At 46.5% G+C, this 22,022-nt stretch overlaps 1 protein-coding gene across 9 annotated transcripts in view; it reads right to left on the bottom strand.

The window, feature by feature from the left end:
* Positions 1-22,022, bottom strand: part of LOC139763866 (cell adhesion molecule Dscam2-like) — a 441,821-nt gene that overhangs the window by 138,947 nt on the left and 280,852 nt on the right. For all 9 annotated transcript variants that reach the window (XM_071690223.1, XM_071690218.1, XM_071690222.1 and 6 more), the window contains 4 exons: positions 10,020-10,137; positions 9,531-9,689; positions 5,612-5,810; positions 3,322-3,409 (listed from right to left, as the gene is read on the bottom strand). In XM_071690223.1, the coding sequence (XP_071546324.1) occupies positions 3,322-3,409; positions 5,612-5,810; positions 9,531-9,689; positions 10,020-10,137 (564 nt within the window). The remainder of the gene's footprint in view (positions 1-3,321; positions 3,410-5,611; positions 5,811-9,530; positions 9,690-10,019; positions 10,138-22,022) is intronic.

Genomic DNA, 22,022 nt, shown 5'->3' with positions numbered 1-22,022 from the left:
GGCTCTCGAGGCCAGCTCAGACCCGCCACACTTCCGCCTGATAAACGACAACAGTTTCTGGAGATTAATGTTCCCTTCTCCAGTGACGAAAAGTTGGGTCGAATTAATACAAACTCGTTCAGCTGAAGGGACGCGCGGAGGACTGTTAATCCCCCCCTCCCTCTCTCTCTCTCTCTCTCTCTCTCTCTCTCTCTCTCTCTCTCTCTCTCTCTCTCTCTCTCTGAGGGTGACAATGGTATTCAAGAGTTTTAGAAGCAAAGACTAGTGAGATTAATGTCTGGTTCTTAAAGCGATGATATACACACCGTACGTAAATATAGTTCCTAACTTCTTCAGACACCATTCACTTGATATATATATATATATATATATATATATATATATATATATATATATATATATATATATATATATATATATATATTATATATATATGACACTGTACAACTTTTCCCAGGCCTGCAATTGAATCATATATCATGCATATGTAATTAATATTACCTCTTCAGTAACCTCCCGAAACCTACCTCTCTGTACACACCTGATGGCACACCTCGCCTCTACATTAATCTTTCCCGAAGCCTCGCTTTTGTACAAGGTGAGAGCGACGCCTCCGCCCTTGAGAGAGGGAACGCAAGGTGGGAAATGGGATGCGCGCGCAGGGGGAAGAAGTTGTTCTGATTAAGTCGCAAGGCAGGACGATGATTAACAGCTTCGGATCATAAGCGACCAATTCATGATCAATGTCGTAAAATCATACCATTTACTGATTTCTCATTTTTCACGTGACAATAGTCGCCATTTAGGAATACCAAACGTTCGGTTTTCAAGGGAGAAAAAACGTAAAAAGGAAAAAAAGAAAAAACCTAGGCTTTTACCGCGTCTTTAAATGGGTTTGACTCCCCGTAACACATTTACGGCCGCGCGTAGCAGAAACATGTTGGGTGTGTATGTGGTCCACATATGCTGCAGCACGCCACATAAACCATGCAAAGACTCTCAAAAGGTAACACAATAACCAGCAGACTAATCCGGGGGATTACTTCAACTAATCCGCTGTAATTAGACCGGGTTAGTGCCAAATTCTCTGTAAATCCCAGGGAGCAGTGTGAAGGCTCGGTTTGGGATTAGCCCAGCGCCGTGTTATTGCTTTCCACCTGTGGCACTAGGGTGGTGTGTGGCGCTACCGTGGCGTGTGCGTGTGTGTAGCACTGTCTGGCACTGTGGTAGGGAGTGGACTGTGGTGTGCGTGTGTGTGTGTGTGTGTGTGTGTGTGTGTGTGTGTGTGTGTGTGTGTGTGTGTGTGTGACTGTCTGGCACTGTGTTGGTGTGTGGCACCGCATCTTTTGTGAGGCTGTGTGGCTTTGAAAGAGAAGAACGATGCCTCTTTCCCTCTCTCTCTCTCTCTCTCCCTGCACTCACAACGTGCCATAATCTTTCTACTCTTCCATCAGCCTCATCCACGTCTCCCTCTCCCTCACCCTCCCACACTCTCCCAGCATAATGGATAATATCACACTGGGGGGGACAGAAGTGGTCTGACCTCTGGCTAAGCAGGAGGCCTGTCCTCACAGCCACTGGCTCCCAGCCACCCCTCATCCTTCCCTCACGCCGTCCTGCCTCACTCCTCACACACTGCCATACCTCGCTCCTCACACTGCCATACCTCGCGCCTCACACTGTCATACCTCACTCCTCACACCACTCTGCCTCACTACCTATGCAACATTAATCACCTCCTCATCCACTGACGTCAGTTTCCTCCTTCACCCCACGTCTGACATCATTCAATCCCCTCCTCCTCCCTACTTTCCTTCCAGCGTTTTGCTGGGGTCCCGCCTCCCAGCTGGTCCACGCCATACCCTTCCGCCACTCAACACCAGCCTACGGCATCATCTTCCCTCCTCGGAGCGCGGGCCATTTAGAAGGCCCGCGGTGTCGGGCCACTCCTGGGAACTGGGGGGATGTTAATACCCTTTTCATCCTCGTTTACCAAATGCTGACGAGCAGTTAAACAAGTGGCAACACCAACACCAGCCTTACAGGGAGGGGAACTTCAACATGCGCTCTGTAAACAAGGAGGTGTAAATAAACCCCCACTTCCCCTTGAGGACGCATTTCTATTTACACTTCGGTAAATAACGCAAGTGTTAGATAAAAAGACAGTTCGTCGTGTACAACTACGTCAGCTAGAAAAAAAAAAAACCCAATACTCGTTCTGATTTCACTCCCATCCGACAAGAAATTAATATCTGGAAAAAGGATAAATATACACACGAACCCAATATCGGATTCAATACCTCCAAATCGACGAAGGGAAATATGATGGACAGACCCTCAAAGCGAGACACAGACACACACACACACACACACAGACACAGACACACACACATGGCTGCCCTGGTAACTATGCACATCAAAATATTTCAACTATGATCCTCTTAACAGAGTGTGTGTGTGTGTGTGTGTGTGTGTGTGTGTGTGTGTGTGTGTGTGTCCCCAGTGACAGTCACTTGTTTCTCCGTACACTCTAGTTCTACGGCGTCTGCTGCTGTGATGATGATGATGATGATCGCTTCACCTCGGCAATTTCGGCAGACTGACCGTCGACTGACCTGCCGACGGAGGTCAACTTTCCGACCTACGACGACGGAGGTGGTCAAGTTCACAGCCCGTACAAACGACCCCTCAGGTGGAGGCGTACGACCTGTGAACGGGATCTTTCATCCCTTGAGTACGTTGGTAACGGCCCTTGTGGTTACAATGGCCTGTGCTGGCCTTTGACCTTTGACCCTTAAAGGATCAGGTCAAACGAGGCCCCTTGACCATCGTGACGTCGCTGCTCAAGAGGTCACACGAACACGACCCATACAGGAAATATAGACCCCCTCCAACAACTGACCTTGAGAAAATATACGACCCTTGACCCGTGTGCTGTACACGTACAGTACAAGTGCTGGCCCAATTACATCGTGACTACCACGTGTCGAGAAGCCAAAAAAAGTACACGTGTACAAAATTCTTTTGTTCGGAAGTACAGTGACGTCACATCATGACGTCACCGTCCTGCTGGTACCCTCATGATGTCGTAATAGAGATGTCATCCCATGATGTCATAGCGCAGCTACTACACATTAATAATGATGTCACGACACACAATGGGCAACCACATGACATCACCTTACAGCTGGCACCCTCGTGACGTCACAGTTTATATCCAAAAAAAATAAAGGAGGACCAATCAGAGGGGAAGCACACCCTCGTGACGTCACGCCCTCCCACTCGGGTTCAGGAGGTCAACACAGAGGGTGGGTTACTCACCGCCGAGGTCGACCTGCGCCGCAGCCTGCGCAGAATCCTCGTCGTTCCTTGCGAGACACTGGTACATGCCGCCGTCCTCGCGAGACACCTGCCCGGATGGAGGACCTGCGTTAGTACAGACAGACAAGGCGAGGACACACACACACGCACACAAACACACACACACACACACACATACAGGAGGCCTAGTAAGGGGAGGAGGCCATACCTCTTCAGCTGTGTAGGGTTTACAAATTTACATTCACAAATTTACAAAGATATTGATAATAAAAAAAATCCAAGGCCACGTATCTCTTAAAGTAAAAAAAAAAAAAAGCAGGATCAAGGCATTAACATATCTATTACATCCTATTACCTACTGATTCATCCTATAAAGCCAATACAACCCCTTATCATGAGAACCATTAATACCCACAGCTGTAACATTCTCCAAACCTCCTCTGGTCTTACGAGTGAATATCGAACACACACACACACACACACAAAGGAACGAGATAAGAATATCTTCCCAGAACGAGACAATATTCTGCCCCCTCCCTCCCTCCACCATCCGGTCATATATAACATTATTTAGGTCACACCGACCACTATCAACCCCACGCAGACGACATCAAAGAGCAGTTAATTACTTATAAATGATGGAACTGCGGGACCCGTGACTAATTAGTGCCAGATTACAGAGGACTGTTGATTGACTAATGGAGGGTGATTCGTGTGTGTGTGTGTGTGTGTGTGTGTGTGTGTGTGTGTGTGTGTGTGTGATGAATATATTTAGCGCTTGTCTCTCATTCGTTCTAAAAAAAAAAAAAACCATCCACTTTAATAAAAATAAACATTACCCGAATACACACATCAGTTAATCACTTACTATATAAGTTGGAGGTTTGTATGTTCTATGAAGGTGCGCGTTTCTATGCACTATGTTCGTATATATATATATATATATATATATATATATATATATATATATATATATATATATATATATATATATATATATATATATGATACTTTCGCAGTATTGGAAATCACAGTCCAGTCTTTGCGAAGTTCTGTTATACAGATATTAATCATCACGTAAGCCAACGTGCCACACAATATGAGAACACGAGCAAGAAAAATTAAAAAAAAAAAAAAAAAAAACCCTGAGGAAAATGTTCTGGAGGGGCGAAGGCGAGGGGAGACTTTGAGATTTCCATCAAAGCGGACGGACGCACGGATAAAATTCATAAGGAATTCCTCATTACGAGTCTTCAGGGGGTCACTGAAGACAGTTACAGGCGAGTGCACACACACACACACACACACACACACACACACACACAGCGCAAGTCAGGTGTGTAAGTAAATGACTTCAATTATATTCCTCCTTCCTTCCTCCTCCTCCTCATTCTTCACGATAAGAAGGGAAAAATAAAAAAAAAAAGTTGCAGGGTAAGGCAGGGTCCTTACCACCCAAACTGATTGTTCTCATTACTACCATCTTCAGCACGGCCAAGAGCACGCTCGACCAATTACGGATAATTACTTTAATAACTTCCCTCTGACGAATTATCATTACTCGGTCAATGTATTCAATTATTCAATTCATATATATATATATATATATATATATATATATATATATATATATATATATATATATATATATATATATATATAATCACTCACCAGATACTCTTGCATTATAGAAATATTGTCTACCAATTACGATTACTTTTGTTTGCCTATTTAACTGCCGCTGACCATACCATTTCCTATCACCATTTGTCAGCCATCTGTACCAAACACTAACCCGTCGACCTGGGGGTAAATTCGACCTATTCTTCGACCTGGGGGTAAATTCGACCTATTCCTTGACCCACTCTTCTGACCTGTCGAATATGCTTACGAATCTTCAGCAATCAACGAACACTGCTTGTTATCTTCCACCTATCTCGCTATAGGGCAATTCATTCTCCCTTCATCTAATTACAATGTTTAATGTACCTATATGACTGGTGTTAATTATACTTTACCTGTCCTGTACCCTCTTTCTTTTTACCAGTCTAATTACAGTAGTTACAATTGATCTGTCTAATCACGATTTACCTAAGTACAATTTTTGAGGATTAATACCTTCCATTTACCTGTCTAATTAGAGTCCGGATTATATTCTATATATCTACTATCTACCTTTCTACTGACCCGGTCATTTTCTTGACCTGTCTAATCACCTCCAGAATTATAATCCACCTGTCTATATCGTCCATTCTGATCCGTACACCACGACCTTCCCTTCCGTCCTTACCTGTCCAACATGGAGGGTTCTGTCGTATGTGGAGACGCGGGGCAGCGGGGGAAGGGGCCTCCCGTCCTTGTACCAGGTCACGGAGTTGACGGGTGACCCGGAGACCCGGCAGGTCAGGCGGGTAGGTCGGCCCAGGTCAACCCTCTGCAGGCTGGGCTCCACAGACACACTCAGGCGTTCCCGCACCTGGATGTTCACTCTGGAAGAGACAAAACATCCACTCAAGGTGAGACACAGAAAATGGGAGGGGGGGAGTTTTTTTGAGGGGGGGGGTTTCTTTGGATGATTTTACAAGGGAGTCACTTTACAGCCTTTTAAAGAGGACGGCACGACCCATGGGTACGTGGGTACGATACTTACACATGGGTACGTGGGTACGACACTTACACATGGGTACGTGGGTACGACACTTACACATGGGTACGTGGGTACGACACATACACATGGGTACGTGGGTACGACACTTACACATGGGTACGTGGGTACGACACTTACACATGGGTACGTGGGTACGACACTTACACATGGGTACGTGGGTACGACACTTACACATGGGAGGTACGACCCTTGAGTACAGGGGTACGACCCCTGGGTGGGTTATAACCCTCACTCTAACCCGATCTTCAGGTGGTAAAAAGGAATAAGGTCGTCGCACCCCAGGGGGTCGTACCGTCGTGACGAAGGGTCGTTCCGCCGTATACTTGCGGGTGCTACCTTCGTGCTCAAGGGTCGTACCGACGTACACACAAGGGATGAACTGGAAAACCTAACTTGCGTATGATTAATCTAAAGATGTCCTTCTTGTTATTAATTTGATGATCACTATCATCATTATCATCACTGCACAGCACACACACAGACACAGACACACAGATACACCACACAGACATACCACACAGACACACCACACAGGCATACCACACAGGCATACCACACAGACACACCACACAGGCATACCACACAGACACACCACACAGGCATACCACACAGACACACCACACAGACATACCACACAGACACAGACACACAGACATACCACACAGACACAGACACACAGACATACCACACAGACACACCACACAGACATACCACACAGACACACCACACAGACATACCACACAGACACAGACACACCACACAGGCATACCACACAGACACAGACACACAGACACACCACACAGACATACCACACAGACACAGACACACAGACACACCACACAGACATACCACACAGACACACCACACAGACATACCACACAGACACACCACACAGACATACCACACAGACACAGACACACCACACAGACACAGACACACACACACACACACTACGTCCTGCCAGGCTGCGGGAGATAGGAAGGCAGAGAGCATGATGGACGGAGAGCATTATGTAAATTGGTCGGCTGCTTCGTGTAAACTCCTGTAAATTAAAAAATATATGAGACGCTCCCGGGGCGGCTTGGGACCGCCCGCCACCCCATCTCAGGCAAAATTTAGTCCCACAAGATTCACCTCGTCCTTGCCACCGTTGTCTCAGCTACTTGATAATAAATAATAATAATAATAATAATAATAATAATAATAATAATAATAATAATAATAATAATGATGATAATGATAATAATAATAATAATAATAATAATAATAATAATAATAATAATAATAATAATAATAATGGGTACAGCATGAACACTAGGCTGTCGAAGACTTTATCTAAGAACCACAGCATTTAATGCTGAGTCAAAAACACTATGGAACAACCTAGCGGCATATGCTGACTGTCAACAGCATTACTTCATATAACAATATTGGAGAAAGCTGTAGAATGCATTCCAGTCTCTCTCTCTCTCTCTCTCTCTCTCTCTCTCTCTCTCTCTCTCTCTCTCTCTCTCTCTCTCTCCCAATTCTTAATTTCTCAAATTACTTAATTTTTTCTTTTTATTTTTTGAAGATTTGACTTGCCAATCACAAAAATAACTCCATGATATCTTCCTCAACCACAACATACGCCTCATAAAGTATATTTCCCTCACACACACACAAAAAAAAGCTGAAAGACATCTGTTAAAATATAGACCCCGAACATAGTTGTATGCGACGACTGGATACACCATATAAAACCCCCCCCATTCTAACTGACTGCTAAGGTAACAAGTTACTGCTCTTATCAAGCCAGCTTCACAACACACTAAGCTTTCTACCATCTAAAACACGTTAAGCTGATATAGCTTTTTTTTCTTGTTTTCTTTCTCTCCGGTAATCTCAGCTTCCATGTGAGCGTTCATCTTCACCACGAGTGTGTGAGAGCCGGGAGCTACTAAGTGTGTGAGTTATCTGAGCAGCAAGCTGCTCTTTAATTAGATTACAAGATTTGGCACATTATTTAGGATGACTATATGCTAATCAGGTACTTTGTTAGATAGCTCTCTCTCTCTCCATCTGGGCAATAATCTCTCTCTCTCTCTCTCTCTCTCTCTCTCTCTCTCTCTCTCTCTCTCTCTCTCTCTCTCTCTCTCTCTTTCTCTCTCTCTCCATCTGGGCAATAATCTGTCCTGGTACTTTTAAGTAAGCGCAGACTTCACACGCACACACACACACACACACTTCCTGCCTGTCTCCGTCTCTTTGTTTTCCCGTCTATATTTTTCTGTCCTACTCCGTCTGTTCGTACGTCTATTGTCTGTCGTCGCGTGGGGGAGTCGGGAGTTATCGAGAGAGAGAGAGAGAGAGAGAGAGAGAGAGAGAGAGAGAGAGAGAGAGAGAGAGAGAGAGAGAGAGAGAGATGAGGAAGGAAATATATTAAAGCGAAATTAAGTCACGAAATAAAAGCAATAAGAATAAAAGAAAAAGATGTGATGATGTAATTAAGAGAGAGAGAGAGAGAGAGAGAGAGAGAGAGAGAGAGAGAGAGAGAGAGAGAGAGAGAGAGAGAGAGAGAGAGAGAGAGAGAGAGAGAGAGAGAGAGAGATGAGGAAGGAAATATATCAAAGCGAAATTAAATCACGAAATAAAAGCAATAAGAATAAAAGAAAAAGATGTGATGATGTAATTAAGAGAGAGAGAGAGAGAGAGAGAGAGAGAGAGAGAGAGAGAGAGAGAGAGAGAGAGAGAGAGAGAGAGAGAGTCACCCTTTACACAGAGGAGGGAGAGTAACGTAGCGTAAAATAAAAACGCAATGGAAGATGAAATGAAAGAAATAACTTGCGAAAGAAATAGATAAGAGAGATAAGGTACAGTGACTGAAACGACAGAGGGGAAAAAAAAGGCCAACACTAATTAGCATAAGAACGGGAAAAGGCTAATTAATCGAAGACATGAAGACAATGATAAAAAAAAAGGATTTAATCATCGGAAATAATAAAACGCACAAAAGAAAGAAAATGAGAATTATGATATAACGCGAATAATGATGAGGAAAAAAAAAAAAAGGAGAATAAGGAGTTTAAAAAAAATGCCTGGTACAGGGGTAGATATAAAAGGGTTTGTTTTTACGGAGGTAAGCCGTAATGAAAGGGTTGTTCTCACCTGCGAGGCATGGCCAGCTGGAGGCTTGATATAGCAGCGGCCGTGTCTTATACAGATCTATTTTTTTGATGAAGTTTTATTTGGTGTTCTATACGAGAAGGGGGGGGGGGGGAGGAGGGTGTCTCTCTCTCTCTCTCTCTCTCCTTGCCTGTAGGGGCCGGTGCCTTATAAAGGCTCTTAATTCACCTGTAGGAGTCGGTGCCTTATATGGGCCCCTCCCCCTCTTACCTGCAGGAGTCTGTCCCTTGTAAGGGCTCTCCCTCTCTTACTTGTAGAAGTCTACGGTTTATAAGGACTCCCCCTTACCTGTAGGAGTCTGTACCTTGTAAGGGCTCCCCCTCTCGCCTCACCTGTAGGTGTCTGTCCCTTGTAAGGGCTCCTCCTCTCGCCTCACCTGTAGGAGTCGGTGCCAGCGGAGTTGTTGGCCACACAGAGGTAGTGTCCGGAGTCGGCATGACGAAGGGAGGTCACCAGGAGCTGCCCCTCCATCACCTGCACCCGCCCACTGCCGCCCACGCCCACACGCCCACGCGCCTCGTCCTCACGGTACCACCTGCCGGAGGTCAGAGTTCAGAGGGCCTTTTGGGAGAGGGGAAGAGACGGTGGAAGCCCCACCCTATCACGCCCAGGGGCCCGTACCGACATTATCGGGACATTTGGATACCGATACATTAGGAAATCATCATCCTTTAAGCGCACGACTTGTCTAAGCCGTGTTCTCTAGCAAAAACCTCTAGCTAGTTTCCCTAGCAGTGTTCGCTAGTAAAGACCACTAGCTAGTTTTCCTAGCAATGTCTTCCAGCAAAGACCTCTATCTAGTTTTCCTAGCCGTGTTCTCTAGCAAAGACCACGAGCTAGTTTTCTAGCGTCGTCCAGTACTTACGTGACGGTGGGAGCCGGGTGACCCCTGGCCACGCAGGGCAGCAAGAGGTCGTCCCGTGTCCAGGGTCGTACCAGGTCACGACGCAGCAGCAGCTGGGGGCGGCTCAGCAGGTTCTCGCCTGACGAGGGAGAGAGAGAGAGAGAGAGGTGGTCATCGACGAGGGAGGGAGGGAGAGAGAGAGGGAGGTGGTCATCAGGTGGTCAGTGAGCGAGGGTGACAACACAGGAGGAGGAGGAGGAGGAGAAATATTACGTAAATGCTGATCGAAGACGAAATGGTAAGGGAGACAGGAGGGAACCATTGGGGGGGGGGGAGAGAGAGAGAGAGAGAGAGAGAGAGAGAGAGAGAGAGAGAGAGAGAGAGAGAGAGAGAGAGAGAGAGAGAGAGAGAGAGCACTCAGGTTTCAAATGTTCTTTTTTTCTCCCTCCACCCTAGACACCACCACCCCCCAGCCTTACCCTTCCCGTAAGTTGCTTAAAGTGCTAAGCCCCTAAGACGACTCCCTCACCCCCCACCACAGTAGCCAGGCCCAGTGCTCATATTCTCTTCCTCCTCCATCACTCAAAAAAAAAAAATAAATAAATAAATAAATAAATAAAATGTTTCTGGTTTAATATCTATACATTTGTTATCTCGACTGCACGTTATAACTATCTTTCTTATCGACTTCCTGTCACAAGCAAACCATAACCAACTACTCTAGATATCTATACATCTATCTATCTATATCTATATCTATCTATCTACCAATTGCTACCTATCTATCTATCTACCTGTCTATCTATCTATTGCCCCCGTCTTCCGGACCGTTACATTATATATTAGACGGGGCGGAGGAGCCTCTGGGTGTGGTAGGGGAAATCATGGGGGTGTTTAGCGAGGGCGGGGGGCGACCGTAAAACCCCGGGAATTGACTGAAAATGGAGATTAGAACGACTGGGAACCATCCATGATGGAGATTGAATCTGGCTCAAGACGGCCCAGGGAGGAGAGGGTTTATTGGCCCAATTACTCGTAATGCTGCGATATATTTATATATATTTTCCATTTTTTTTTTTGAGGGGGAGCGGGTGAAGGAAGGAGGGACGGGGGGCTTAGGTAGAGTCAGGCCCGACAACGACACATACAACGACTAGAGGAAGGCGACACATGAGGCAGGGGCGTGTAAAGGGACGACAACTATGGGTGCGACAGACAGGCAGACACACAAACACACACACAGAACGACTACAGGACAGACGACAATCTTTAGCGGTAGAGATACACGCCACGACACCCACCAGCGACGACGTCTGAGAGGCGCTGAGGGACGGCTGAGGTACTACCCACACGTCGACGACAAGGAAGGGGGGCGGGGGGAGGGGGACGACCGTTCTTTGAGGGAGGGTGGGTGTGGGGGTTAGGGGGGGGGGGGGACGGGACGACAGGGATAAGGTGAGAACAACGACCATCTTGGGGAAGCACGACATGGAACGACAGGTCCCCCACACTGTCGAGGAAGGTGGGGGGGACACGACAGTGGAGAACGAATGCCGACGACGAGGAACAGTTGGAAATAAACAGAATTATCAGTTATTTTTTTTAGATAAATAATGGTCAGTTTTTTTTTCAACAAACAGAATGATCAGTTTTTCAACAAACAGAATGATCAGTTTTTCAACAAACAGAATGATCAGTTTTTCTAATAAACAGAATGATCAGTTTTTCAACATACAGAATGATCAGTTTTTCAACAAACAGAATGATCAGTTTTTCTAATAAACAGAATGATCAGTTTTTCAACAACCAGAATGATCAGTTTTTCAATAATCAGAATGATCAGTTTTTCTAATAAACAGAATGATCAGTTTTTCTAATAAACAGAATGATCAGTTTTTCAACAAACAGAATGATCAGTTTTTCTATTTCTTTGGATGCCACAAAGGCATTTCATCCTGGCAGATTAACCCACAGTTTAATCAACCTGGTTAGTCTCAACGACCAATATAACTGCCATGGTTAATTCGCCCGGTAACGTAATTATCATCCAAAGCCGTGATGGCGACCGTCGATAATCCCCTCATGATAAAACGACTTAATTACCACAATATCAAACACCAATCGAGAGAGAGAGAGAGAGAGAGAGAGAGAGAGAGAGAGAGAGAGAGAGAGAGAGAGAGAGAGAGAGAGAGAGAGGGGGTGAATCCCGGGTAATTCCCAGTCCATTCCACGTGCCTCCTGGGAATATATGAATACGGGTCCTGGTTCATTCCACATTCCTGCATGGGACCGGATGGCCGTCTCTCTCTCTCTCTCTCTCTCTCTCTCTCTCTCTCTATATATATATATATATATATATATATATATATATATAGTAGAATTCTCTTCCTTTGGATCGAACCCTGGCTTTCGCGTTACAAACACGCCTCGCTGCCCTTGCGCCATGGTCTATACATATGTGCATAAATCACATGAACGAAAGTTGCAGGTCATGATGACTTGGAATTTCATTCCAGCCAAAAAAAAAAAAAAAAAATAAAAAAATAGATAAAAATAAAAATGAAAAAATACTCCCCCCCCTCTCTCTCTCTCTCTCTCTCTCTCTCTCTCTCTCTCTCTCTCTCTCTCTTTATACATTACATCATTAATAAAGTCAATGTAGCTGTAATGGCAGTATGCTAATTAGTACAGCTTCGTAATTAAATGAATAACTGTTAATTGAAAATAACTAGCCGGCGATATGGGGTGAGGGGGGGGTTGGGGGGTAAGGTTAAGCGCTCTACACTGGTTTTTCATCCCAGCAACAGATTACAACAACAGATTTTGATTACCGTTTGATGACAACAGAACCCATCACGGTGCACGTGTGCCGTAATGACTAGTGGGGTGACGGCGTCAGCATATGTTCCACGCCACCACTGGGAGCACGACGGTACGTTCCTCACCTTCAAGCACGACGGTACGTTCCTCACCTTCAAGCACGACGGTACGTTCCTCCCCTTCAAGCACGACGGTGCGACTCTTTGGGCACGACTGTACGACCCTTGGAGCACGACGGTGCGACCCTTGAGGACGACGGTACGACCCTTGAAGCACGACGGTGCGACTCTTGAAGCACTACGGTGCGACCCTTGAGGACGACGGTATGACCCTTGAAGCACGACGGTACGACCCTTGGAGCACGACGGTACGACCCTTGAAGCACGACAACGGAACCTTCACTGCCACAATCCTCCCGTTATCTTCGGCCACTTACCACCTGTGTTATCGCAAGCCCCCGGGAACTTGTTATCCTTATCGCTGTAACCACGGCCAAGGCAAATACAAGGGCAGAGCCCGCGGTGTTTCAACAGAGAGAGAGAGAGAGAGAGAGAGAGAGAGAGAGAGAGAGAGAGAGAGAGAGAGAGAGAGAGAGAGAGAGAGAGAGAGAGAGAGAGAGAGAGAGATCTTCATAAAAAAGGAGAATTTCTGTCCATAATTTGACCATCGGGAGTACTGAGAAACAACACGGAGGGCTCTCTCTCTCTCTCTCTCTCTCTCTCTCTCTCTCTCTCTCTCTCTCTCTCTCTCTCTCTCTCTCTCTCACCACCCCCGGCATTTTACAGCCCCGGACGTCAATCTAACTTTAGCGATGATCGAGAATGTTGGAGGGTCGTCAGCCTTGCGACGTGTCCACACGCACACACACACACACACAAGGGCGCGCGTGAGGGGGGCGCCAGGTTTGGAGAACACCTCTATGGCTCTAAGGCGTCGGGAATGAGGAGGGGAAGGTTGGAGCGTGAGTGCGAGATGAAATGGCTCCCTCCGTCGAGGTGTCTGGGACTTTCCTCGAACACAAACACCCTTCTGCAGGAGATCCCCCAGAGTACTGCCAGACCGGGTGTCGGTGAGGGCTTGCGACGGGTGAACACGGCGAGCACTTCCGTGGCTGACACTTTCCACGCCTCTGGTTCCTCCAAGCTGTCTTCTCCTTCCGCTTCATCCACACTTGATAACACGTCATTCACACGACTCGTTCCTCGTAGTGCGAAACATCCCTGCAGTGAGCGCTACGCGTTATGCCCGTCTTTTATGTAGATATATATCGTCGTCAGTGCTCTCTCTCTCTCTCTCTCTCTCTCTCTCTCTCTCTCTCTCTCTCTCTCTCTCTCTCTCTCTCTCTCTCTCTCTCTCTCTCCTCGTTCAGCCCTCCCAGACCCGACGTCGTCACCTGCGTCAGGAGCGGGATGCTCTTGGTGTACCGGTGAACACGCCAAGCCCTAGGTGATGCTCCCCCCCCCCCCACACACACACACAAACCACACCCCTTTTATTCCCAGATGTGCAAAAGCTTTTAGAAAAACATACAATCTCCATTTTCATAACTGTTCCCTCCATCTTACTTTTAACATATACCCCTCTCTCTCTCTCTCTCTCTCTCTCTCTCTCTCTCTCTCTCTCTCTCTCTCTCTCTCTCTCTCTCGTAGACGGAGCAAATTTCTCTTTTTTTTCTCCTGACTTGTAGAGAATCATTTCTGGAATGTATTTTGGTTGGGTTTACACAGGAGGGCGGCGGGGTACAGCCACCTCCGAGGCCGTCCGCTCACCATGACCGTGTAGGAGATATGATTCATGTCCTGCACATGAATAATGCCCTTCAGTTTCATAAGTTATACACACACACACACACACACACACACACACACACACACACACACACACAGGTTTATACAACACAATGAGTTATGAAAACTATACAGACCAATCGTGAACAACTTTACTTTCTGTGTAATGGAGCGGGCGTTACCACGAGGCTGGGGTAGCCAACATATCTTGGCAATGATGAAGAAATGAAAAAAAATATTCTGGGAACCGCTCGTTACGAAGGACGTGATCCACAAGTGTTTGTCCAATTGACCCAAACGATCGTTTCATCCAGGAACACCAGGGCTTGCCGTGCTAAATGTTGTTAGCCCCAGCCACTATGCACTCAGTCGTCAGCCCCCACACACTATGCACTCAGTCGTCAGCCCTGCCACTATGCACTCAAACGTCAGCCTCACCACACTATGCCCTCATCCGTCGGCCCCCACACACTATGCACTCAGTCGTCAGCCCTGCCACTATATGCACTCAGTCGTCAGCCCTGTCACTGTATGCACTCAGTCGTCAGCCCTGCCACTATATGCACTCAGTCGTCAGCCCTGCCACTATGCACTCAGTCGTCAGCCCTGCCACTATATGCACTCAGTCGTCAGTCCCATCCACTATGCACTCAGCCGTCAGGCCCCACCTCCTAGGCACTCATCCGTCAGCACCCTCGCCTCCCACACACACACACCAATGCACTCAGCCGTCGAACCAGACCAATGGGCGACCCTTAAATCTAATTAATACCCATCATCGAACCCACTGGTAAGAGACCCATTGACTCAAACCTCCCCATTAGAGAAGGAATCCATCAGAGTGGCTTAGAGATCCACCATCCCTCCCTCTGATGATGAGGAGGAGGGAGGGGAGGGGGAAGGGGGAAAGGGGAAGAGGAGGATGAAGAGGGAGGGAGGAAGGGAGGGAGGGAGTAAGAGAAAACGAGGGGACGCTCCGAGGGTAAACAGTATTAAGTGCACTTGTGGGCCGCGGTGAGGCACATGTGGCATAATTAGTCTCCGGTTATATGTGTGTGTGGCGATCACTGGGAACCCCCCCTCCATCCTGCTGGTGATGGTGGGGAAGGGAAGGAGGAGGTGTGGGGTGGGAGAGAGAGGGGCCCCCACACACCACCCTGCTTCTGCTGGTGGTGGGAATGTGGGGGGGGGGGGGGGGGGAGGACACCACCACCCACCTCCAACACCTACCACCCTGCTTCTGCTCCTGCTGGTGGTGTTGATGGGGAAGACAGTGGGAGAGGATCATGCAGAAACGGACGAGACTTGAGATGGGAGAGAGAGAGAGAGAGAATGGAAAAGGCAAAAGAGGAAGCAAAAGAAAGGAAAAACAAAGGAATGAAAACGGAAAAGAATTTACTCCTTGAGAGAGAGAGAGAGAGAGAGAGAGAGAGAGAGAGAGAGAGAGAGAGAGAGAGAGAGAGAGAGAGAGAGAGAGAGAGAGTTTATAAAGATAAATTCTGAGGACTTACTCAGGTCCTTGAACGCACAGAAAATTTAAAGTGTATACAAGTGCTTTCAAAGATACTGCAGGTGTCTCATAATATATATATATATATATATATATATATATATATATATATATATATATATATATATATATATATATATATATATATATATATATATATATCTTTCAAAATAACGAACGTATGGATTCATGAGTTCCTTTAACCGTCATCAGCTTCTCCTACACTGCGACAAACGACCATATATACGCAAAATCCGTACAGCTGACAAGCTTATTCTGTCGTAACGTCACAGTACTTAAGCCTTAATTACCCAAATAAAAACATCTTAATTAACCGGAGTCATTCCATAGAACCCCCGACATGGTAACTATCTGACGAGGAGGGAGCGGCACGTTCTCCTACCCTCCCTCCAGTATACTCCACAGGACTCATCTCCATCGCAAAACTCCTCCCTCCTCCTCCTCCTCCTCCTCTTCTTCTTCCTCTTCCTCCCCCAATCCAAGCCAACTTAACAATGTTGCGGCAACCCATCAACACGATCGTTGTGTATCTCTCGCTCTCCGGAGGGGAAAGTTCGCTCCTGTAACTCCCCCGAGTGCGTTATGGGGGAGTATCGTAATTCCTCTGAGTGCGTGTACCGCGGGGGATCTTTAAACAACACACCCCTATCCCACCCATCCATTCCAGGGTGCATGTGCTAGGAGGGAATGCCAAGTCCCCTCTCTGCCCGTGCGCCAGGGGAGACGTGAAACGCCTTGAGTGAGTGTGGGCACCAAGGACTCACACCTCTCCTTATTGCTGGTGTGCCAGGAAGGACTCGACTTCCTGACATTGCATGTGGGACTTACGACACCCTGAAGTGTATAAACCAGAAGAGACTCGTCACATCCTGAGTGTAATTCTGAAAAGGGTCTTGAGAGAATGTGTTATTTGCAGAGGAGGAGAGCTGTACCGCATGAGGCTGAATACAGTGGTATACTGCGCTCTGTACCTCTCAGCATTATGGTATATAATCTCAGAAAAAAGAAAACAGATGGGGCAAACGCTCTAGCTAACGGCGTTAATGAGATCAAAGAAACGAACCAGAAGTCTTCTGATGGAAATGGCCATCTATCTCGTCCCCGAAATGGTTCACTTCACCACAAAACACAAGAGCAAGACAACCAAGACCCGTCAGAATGCGGGCAATGGCCCTTGTGTGTAAATCCAGCGTACTTGATGCCCTCAACGCTGAGACTTTACTTTCTCGCTGAGGCAGGACGTGCAAAGTCCAGAGAGAGAGAGAGAGAGAGAGAGAGAGAGAGAGAGAGAGAGAGAGAGAGAGAGAGAGAGAGAGAGAGAGAGACAGAGAGACTTTGTGGACGAATAAACTCGATGTTTGGTTGAGCGTGTGTCGGGACGACAGTATATACACTGAAGACGGACGAACGGACGATCGGTCGGTCGGTCGTCCATAAAATTCGAGACAGCGGAGGGCGAATGGTCGCGTAACTGGGGCCTCTACGACAACCACCAGCACCACGACGACGACGACTCTCCTGGGGGAGGGGGAAGGAGGAAGGAGACGTTCTCCTCCCTCTTACGACCTCCGTAACACTCCGCCTGACGACCTGTATATGGAGACTGCCCCAAGTTTGTAGACCCGCCTAGAGCACGAGGATACGACCCTTGAGCACGACGGCAACGACCCTTGGGCATGACGACAGTGTCGCCTTTGATCTGAGCCTTAGGGGATCTGGTCAAGGGCTTGGCCATTACGTAAAACCTAAGGTTACTACCACTGTGCTCAAGGGTCGTACCCTCCAGCTCAAGGGTCGTGCCTGCCCAGCTCAAGGGTCGTGCCTTCGAGGTCAGGAGTGTCATACCGTCTATCTCAAAGTGTTCAAACTGAGAATAAAGAAATGTTTTTCAAAGTTGAGAAGACCTTTTTACTAAGGCACTCGTCCTATAGCTAAAGAATATATATATATATATATATATATATATATATATATATATATATATATATATATATATATATATATATATATATATATATACACTCAATGAAATCTATACACACATATACACTATCAAATCACTCCCCACACACACACACACACACACACACACACACACACACACACACAGTCAATTAACAAACGGATGAATAACTCCAGGGCGTAAAAATCGCCCGCCGATATCCCGTTACCCACAAACTAAAACCCGAAAAACAAAAAAACAAAAAACTTTTCCATCGACTTTCCCTCCCTCCCTCCACCCATCCCCCCTTCTCTTTTTTGTAAACAACAACTACAACAGAGAACTGAACTCGTGACAATCAGTAGACTACCGCGAAGCAAGGTATATAATCACAGATTATGGGCAAGTTAGCTTGTATTTATAACTTTCAACAGAGGTTTTAATTACGGACTGGTCGGCTGGCACAGTGTGTTCTGCCCGGGGGATGAACTCTAAATAATAACGCTTGTATTTAGCTAAAAGCATTTGCGTAATTACGTCCGGGATTAGTTGCGTGAAATGCAACTGTACGCATAATTAGTTCATGCTCTTATCTAATTTGCATTTTTAAGATTACTGGCGAACATTTTCATTCGTGGAATTCTTTCAGTTCGCATATTTTTTTTTTTATCCCCCCGTCCTTTGCGTTTCTCTCAAATTACGTTTTTCAGTGGCTAAATTCCTTTCACATTACATTCTTCGCTCGTTATGTTCTTTCACGTTACATTTTCAATCGTTATATTCTTTCATCATTTTGTTTTTCCTTCTCTTTTGGCAGAAAATCAACAAAGGCATCAACTGTGAACACATTAGTACACGTCATGGGGTACAGTGGGGTCCGGCATGGGTCTATGATGGCACGTCATGGGGTACAGTGGGGACCGGCACGGGTCTATGATGGCACGTCATGGGGTACAGTGGGGACCGGCACGGGTCTATGATGGCACGTCATGGGGTACAGTGGGGTCCGGCATGGGTCTATGATGGCACGTCATGGGGTACAGTGGGGTCCGGCATGGGTCTATGATGGCACGTCATGGGGTACAGTGGGGTCCGGCATGGGTCTATGATGGCACGTCATAGGGGTACAGTGGGGTCCGGCACGGGTCTATGATGGCACGTCATGGGGGTACAGTGGGGACCGGCACGGGCCTATGATGGCACTGATGGATTGCTGGGGTCACGCTGTCACACGCCTAGCCCAGCCCAACTCGACCCTTCTCAGCACAACTCGTACTCCTGAGGACGAGGACGTAACCCCTTGACCTCGAGGACCACTCTCTCCTCCCTCCCTCCCGTGGGAGGGGGGGAGGGGGTTCACAATGTAAAACCCCTTGATGATACACTGGTCATCACGTCCCCCTTTCGAATAAACCCCATTTCCCCTCAAATACCATCTAATCCCCTTTGAGTATACACCTTAATCACCACTTTACTTACCCCCCCCTCCCCCCTCTCTTTAGCATCCCTTGGCCCAGCCCCCTTTCGTACAACTTACCCTCCATGGGCATATCTACTCTTTACGTAGACCTTACTAACCCTTCTGGATCACACACGCGCTGTTTCACAACCCCCGTGAGTGCCAGTTACCTCATGTGACTCTAACCCTCACCTCACCTCAGCGACTCGACCCCACCCACCTCAGGGTAGACCAGCTTGGAACCTGACCTCCTCACACTGCGGGTAAATACCAGTTCGATGATTCGAACCCTTTGAGAGAGGTGTCGGGGTCTCGAAGCCTCGAGTCTTGAATCTCTGGTATATACAAGACCTCTGGGCCGGCCCCCCCAGGAGTGGAGGGGGTCACACACACACACACACACACACACACACACACACACACACAGCTCTAACAAACTCACTTAAAATTTTCACAATGTACACGGCTGGCCACCTCCGGTATGCACAAGTCTCCATGTTTCCCAAATCCACCCCAATTTTTCCTTTATTGGTTCGAGAGTGTTCCTGAACCTTTAAAATGTTACCAACCGGTTTTCTTTTTTTTTTCATTTTCTATTTTTCTTCCTCACTCTCTCCATTTTCTTTCCCCGCTCGACACTCAATAGTAAACTGGTTATAATCTTTTTTTTTTCCCTCTGTTTTCGTTGTTGTCTGCTTACGAGATGCTGATTTTTTTATTAAAGAATTAGGAGATAATTTGCGTCGCTTTACGTATGAGTATATATATATATATATATATATATATATATATATATATATATATATATATATATATATATATATATATATATATATATATATAGTTTTAGTTTTGCAAACGAGATCATAATCATTGCTATGCTAAGGACAGTAAAATCAACAGATTGCAAAATATCGAGCAATACCGCGTGACGACAGTTTACCACATACCAAAACATCACACGACACCACAGTATTCAACCAAACCAAAACATCCAAACTGACGCCGTTACCTAAGAGCATCGAACTGACAATCATCATAATGAGCCTTGAATTAATAACATACAACCATAGAGATATAAATGGATATAGATAAAAAAGGATATTGATAAAGGAAGAAGGAAAGAAAAGATACATAATATGTTCTCATTTTCGTTAGGGAATGAAGAAAACGCGGATGCCCGAGCTGCGTGTAAACTTACCCAGCGGCGGGACGTAGGAAAGCACTTCACACAAGCACAAAAACAAAAACAAAAAAATTGTAAATAAGAACAAAACAAATAAGAACAAAAACGTCGACTGATCCACGCCAGGCGGGCGACATAACCAGTCGGGGTCGTCTCCGACCGCGTTGAGAGAGACATAGGCGCGAATTACGTCGGGGTTAACCGAGCGAGTACATTCCCTCCCTAAATACCTTTCATACGGCCCAAGACTCTCTCATGACTGGGATGGGATCACCACCCATGTCCCGGGAGATGAGGTACAAACCCCTCGTCAGCGATCATCCGACACATTTACGGAAAATGACCGCACATTCGGGAGACTTCACATCACCGTATGGGGTAATGACCGAGCCACAAAGGAGCAATTATGGAGCGAGGACGGAAGCTGATACTGAAAAGGGAAATCATGTAACGGGCAATTAAACAATAGAGAGACAATTATGAAACAGCGACAGACTTATCCAACATAGGGCCGGGAAAATTATGTAACACGCAGTTACACACGTTATGTGGTAAATTATGAAACGAAAGGGAAAATTACTCGTTACAAAAAACAAAACAAAGGTACTACTAACCACAGATACAGTAATACTGTATTATGAACCACAGATACAGTAATACTGTATTACTAACCACTGATACAGTAATGCTGTTTTATTAAACACTGATACAGTAATACTGTATTACTAACCACTGATACAGTATTACAACATCATTAACCACGGATACAGTATCATTGTATCATTAACCACAGATACAGTAATACTGTATCATTAACCACAGATCCAGTTTAATGATGCAGCATAATGATAGCACGCAGTCTGCACGTGCTGGTCCACAGCCAGCTTACTGATGCCACGTGCTGGTCCAAAGCCAGCTTACTGATGCCACGAGCTGGTCCACAGCCAGCTTACTGATGCCACGTGCTGGTCCACAGCCAGCTTACTGATGCCACGTGCTGGTCCAAAGCCAGCTTACTGATGCCACGAGCTGGTCCACAGCCAGCTTACTGATGCCACGTGCTGGTCCACAGCCAGCTTACTGATGCCACGAGCTGGTCCACAGCCAGCTTACTGATGCCACGTGCTGGTCCACAGCCAGCTTACTGATGCCACGTGCTGGTCCACAGCCAGCTTACTGATGCCACGAGCTGGTCCACAGCCAGCTTACTGATGCCACGTGCTGGTCCACAGCCAGCTTACTGATGCCACGAGCTGGTCCACAGCCAGCTTACTGATGCCACGTGCTGGTCCAAAGCCA

Source organism: Panulirus ornatus, chromosome 48, assembly GCF_036320965.1.
Source record: "Panulirus ornatus isolate Po-2019 chromosome 48, ASM3632096v1, whole genome shotgun sequence".
In the NCBI taxonomy this organism is placed as follows: Eukaryota; Metazoa; Arthropoda; class Malacostraca; order Decapoda; family Palinuridae; genus Panulirus; species Panulirus ornatus.
The sequence above is the reverse complement of the archived record's forward strand: the minus strand, read 5'-3'. Positions and strand labels throughout refer to the sequence as shown.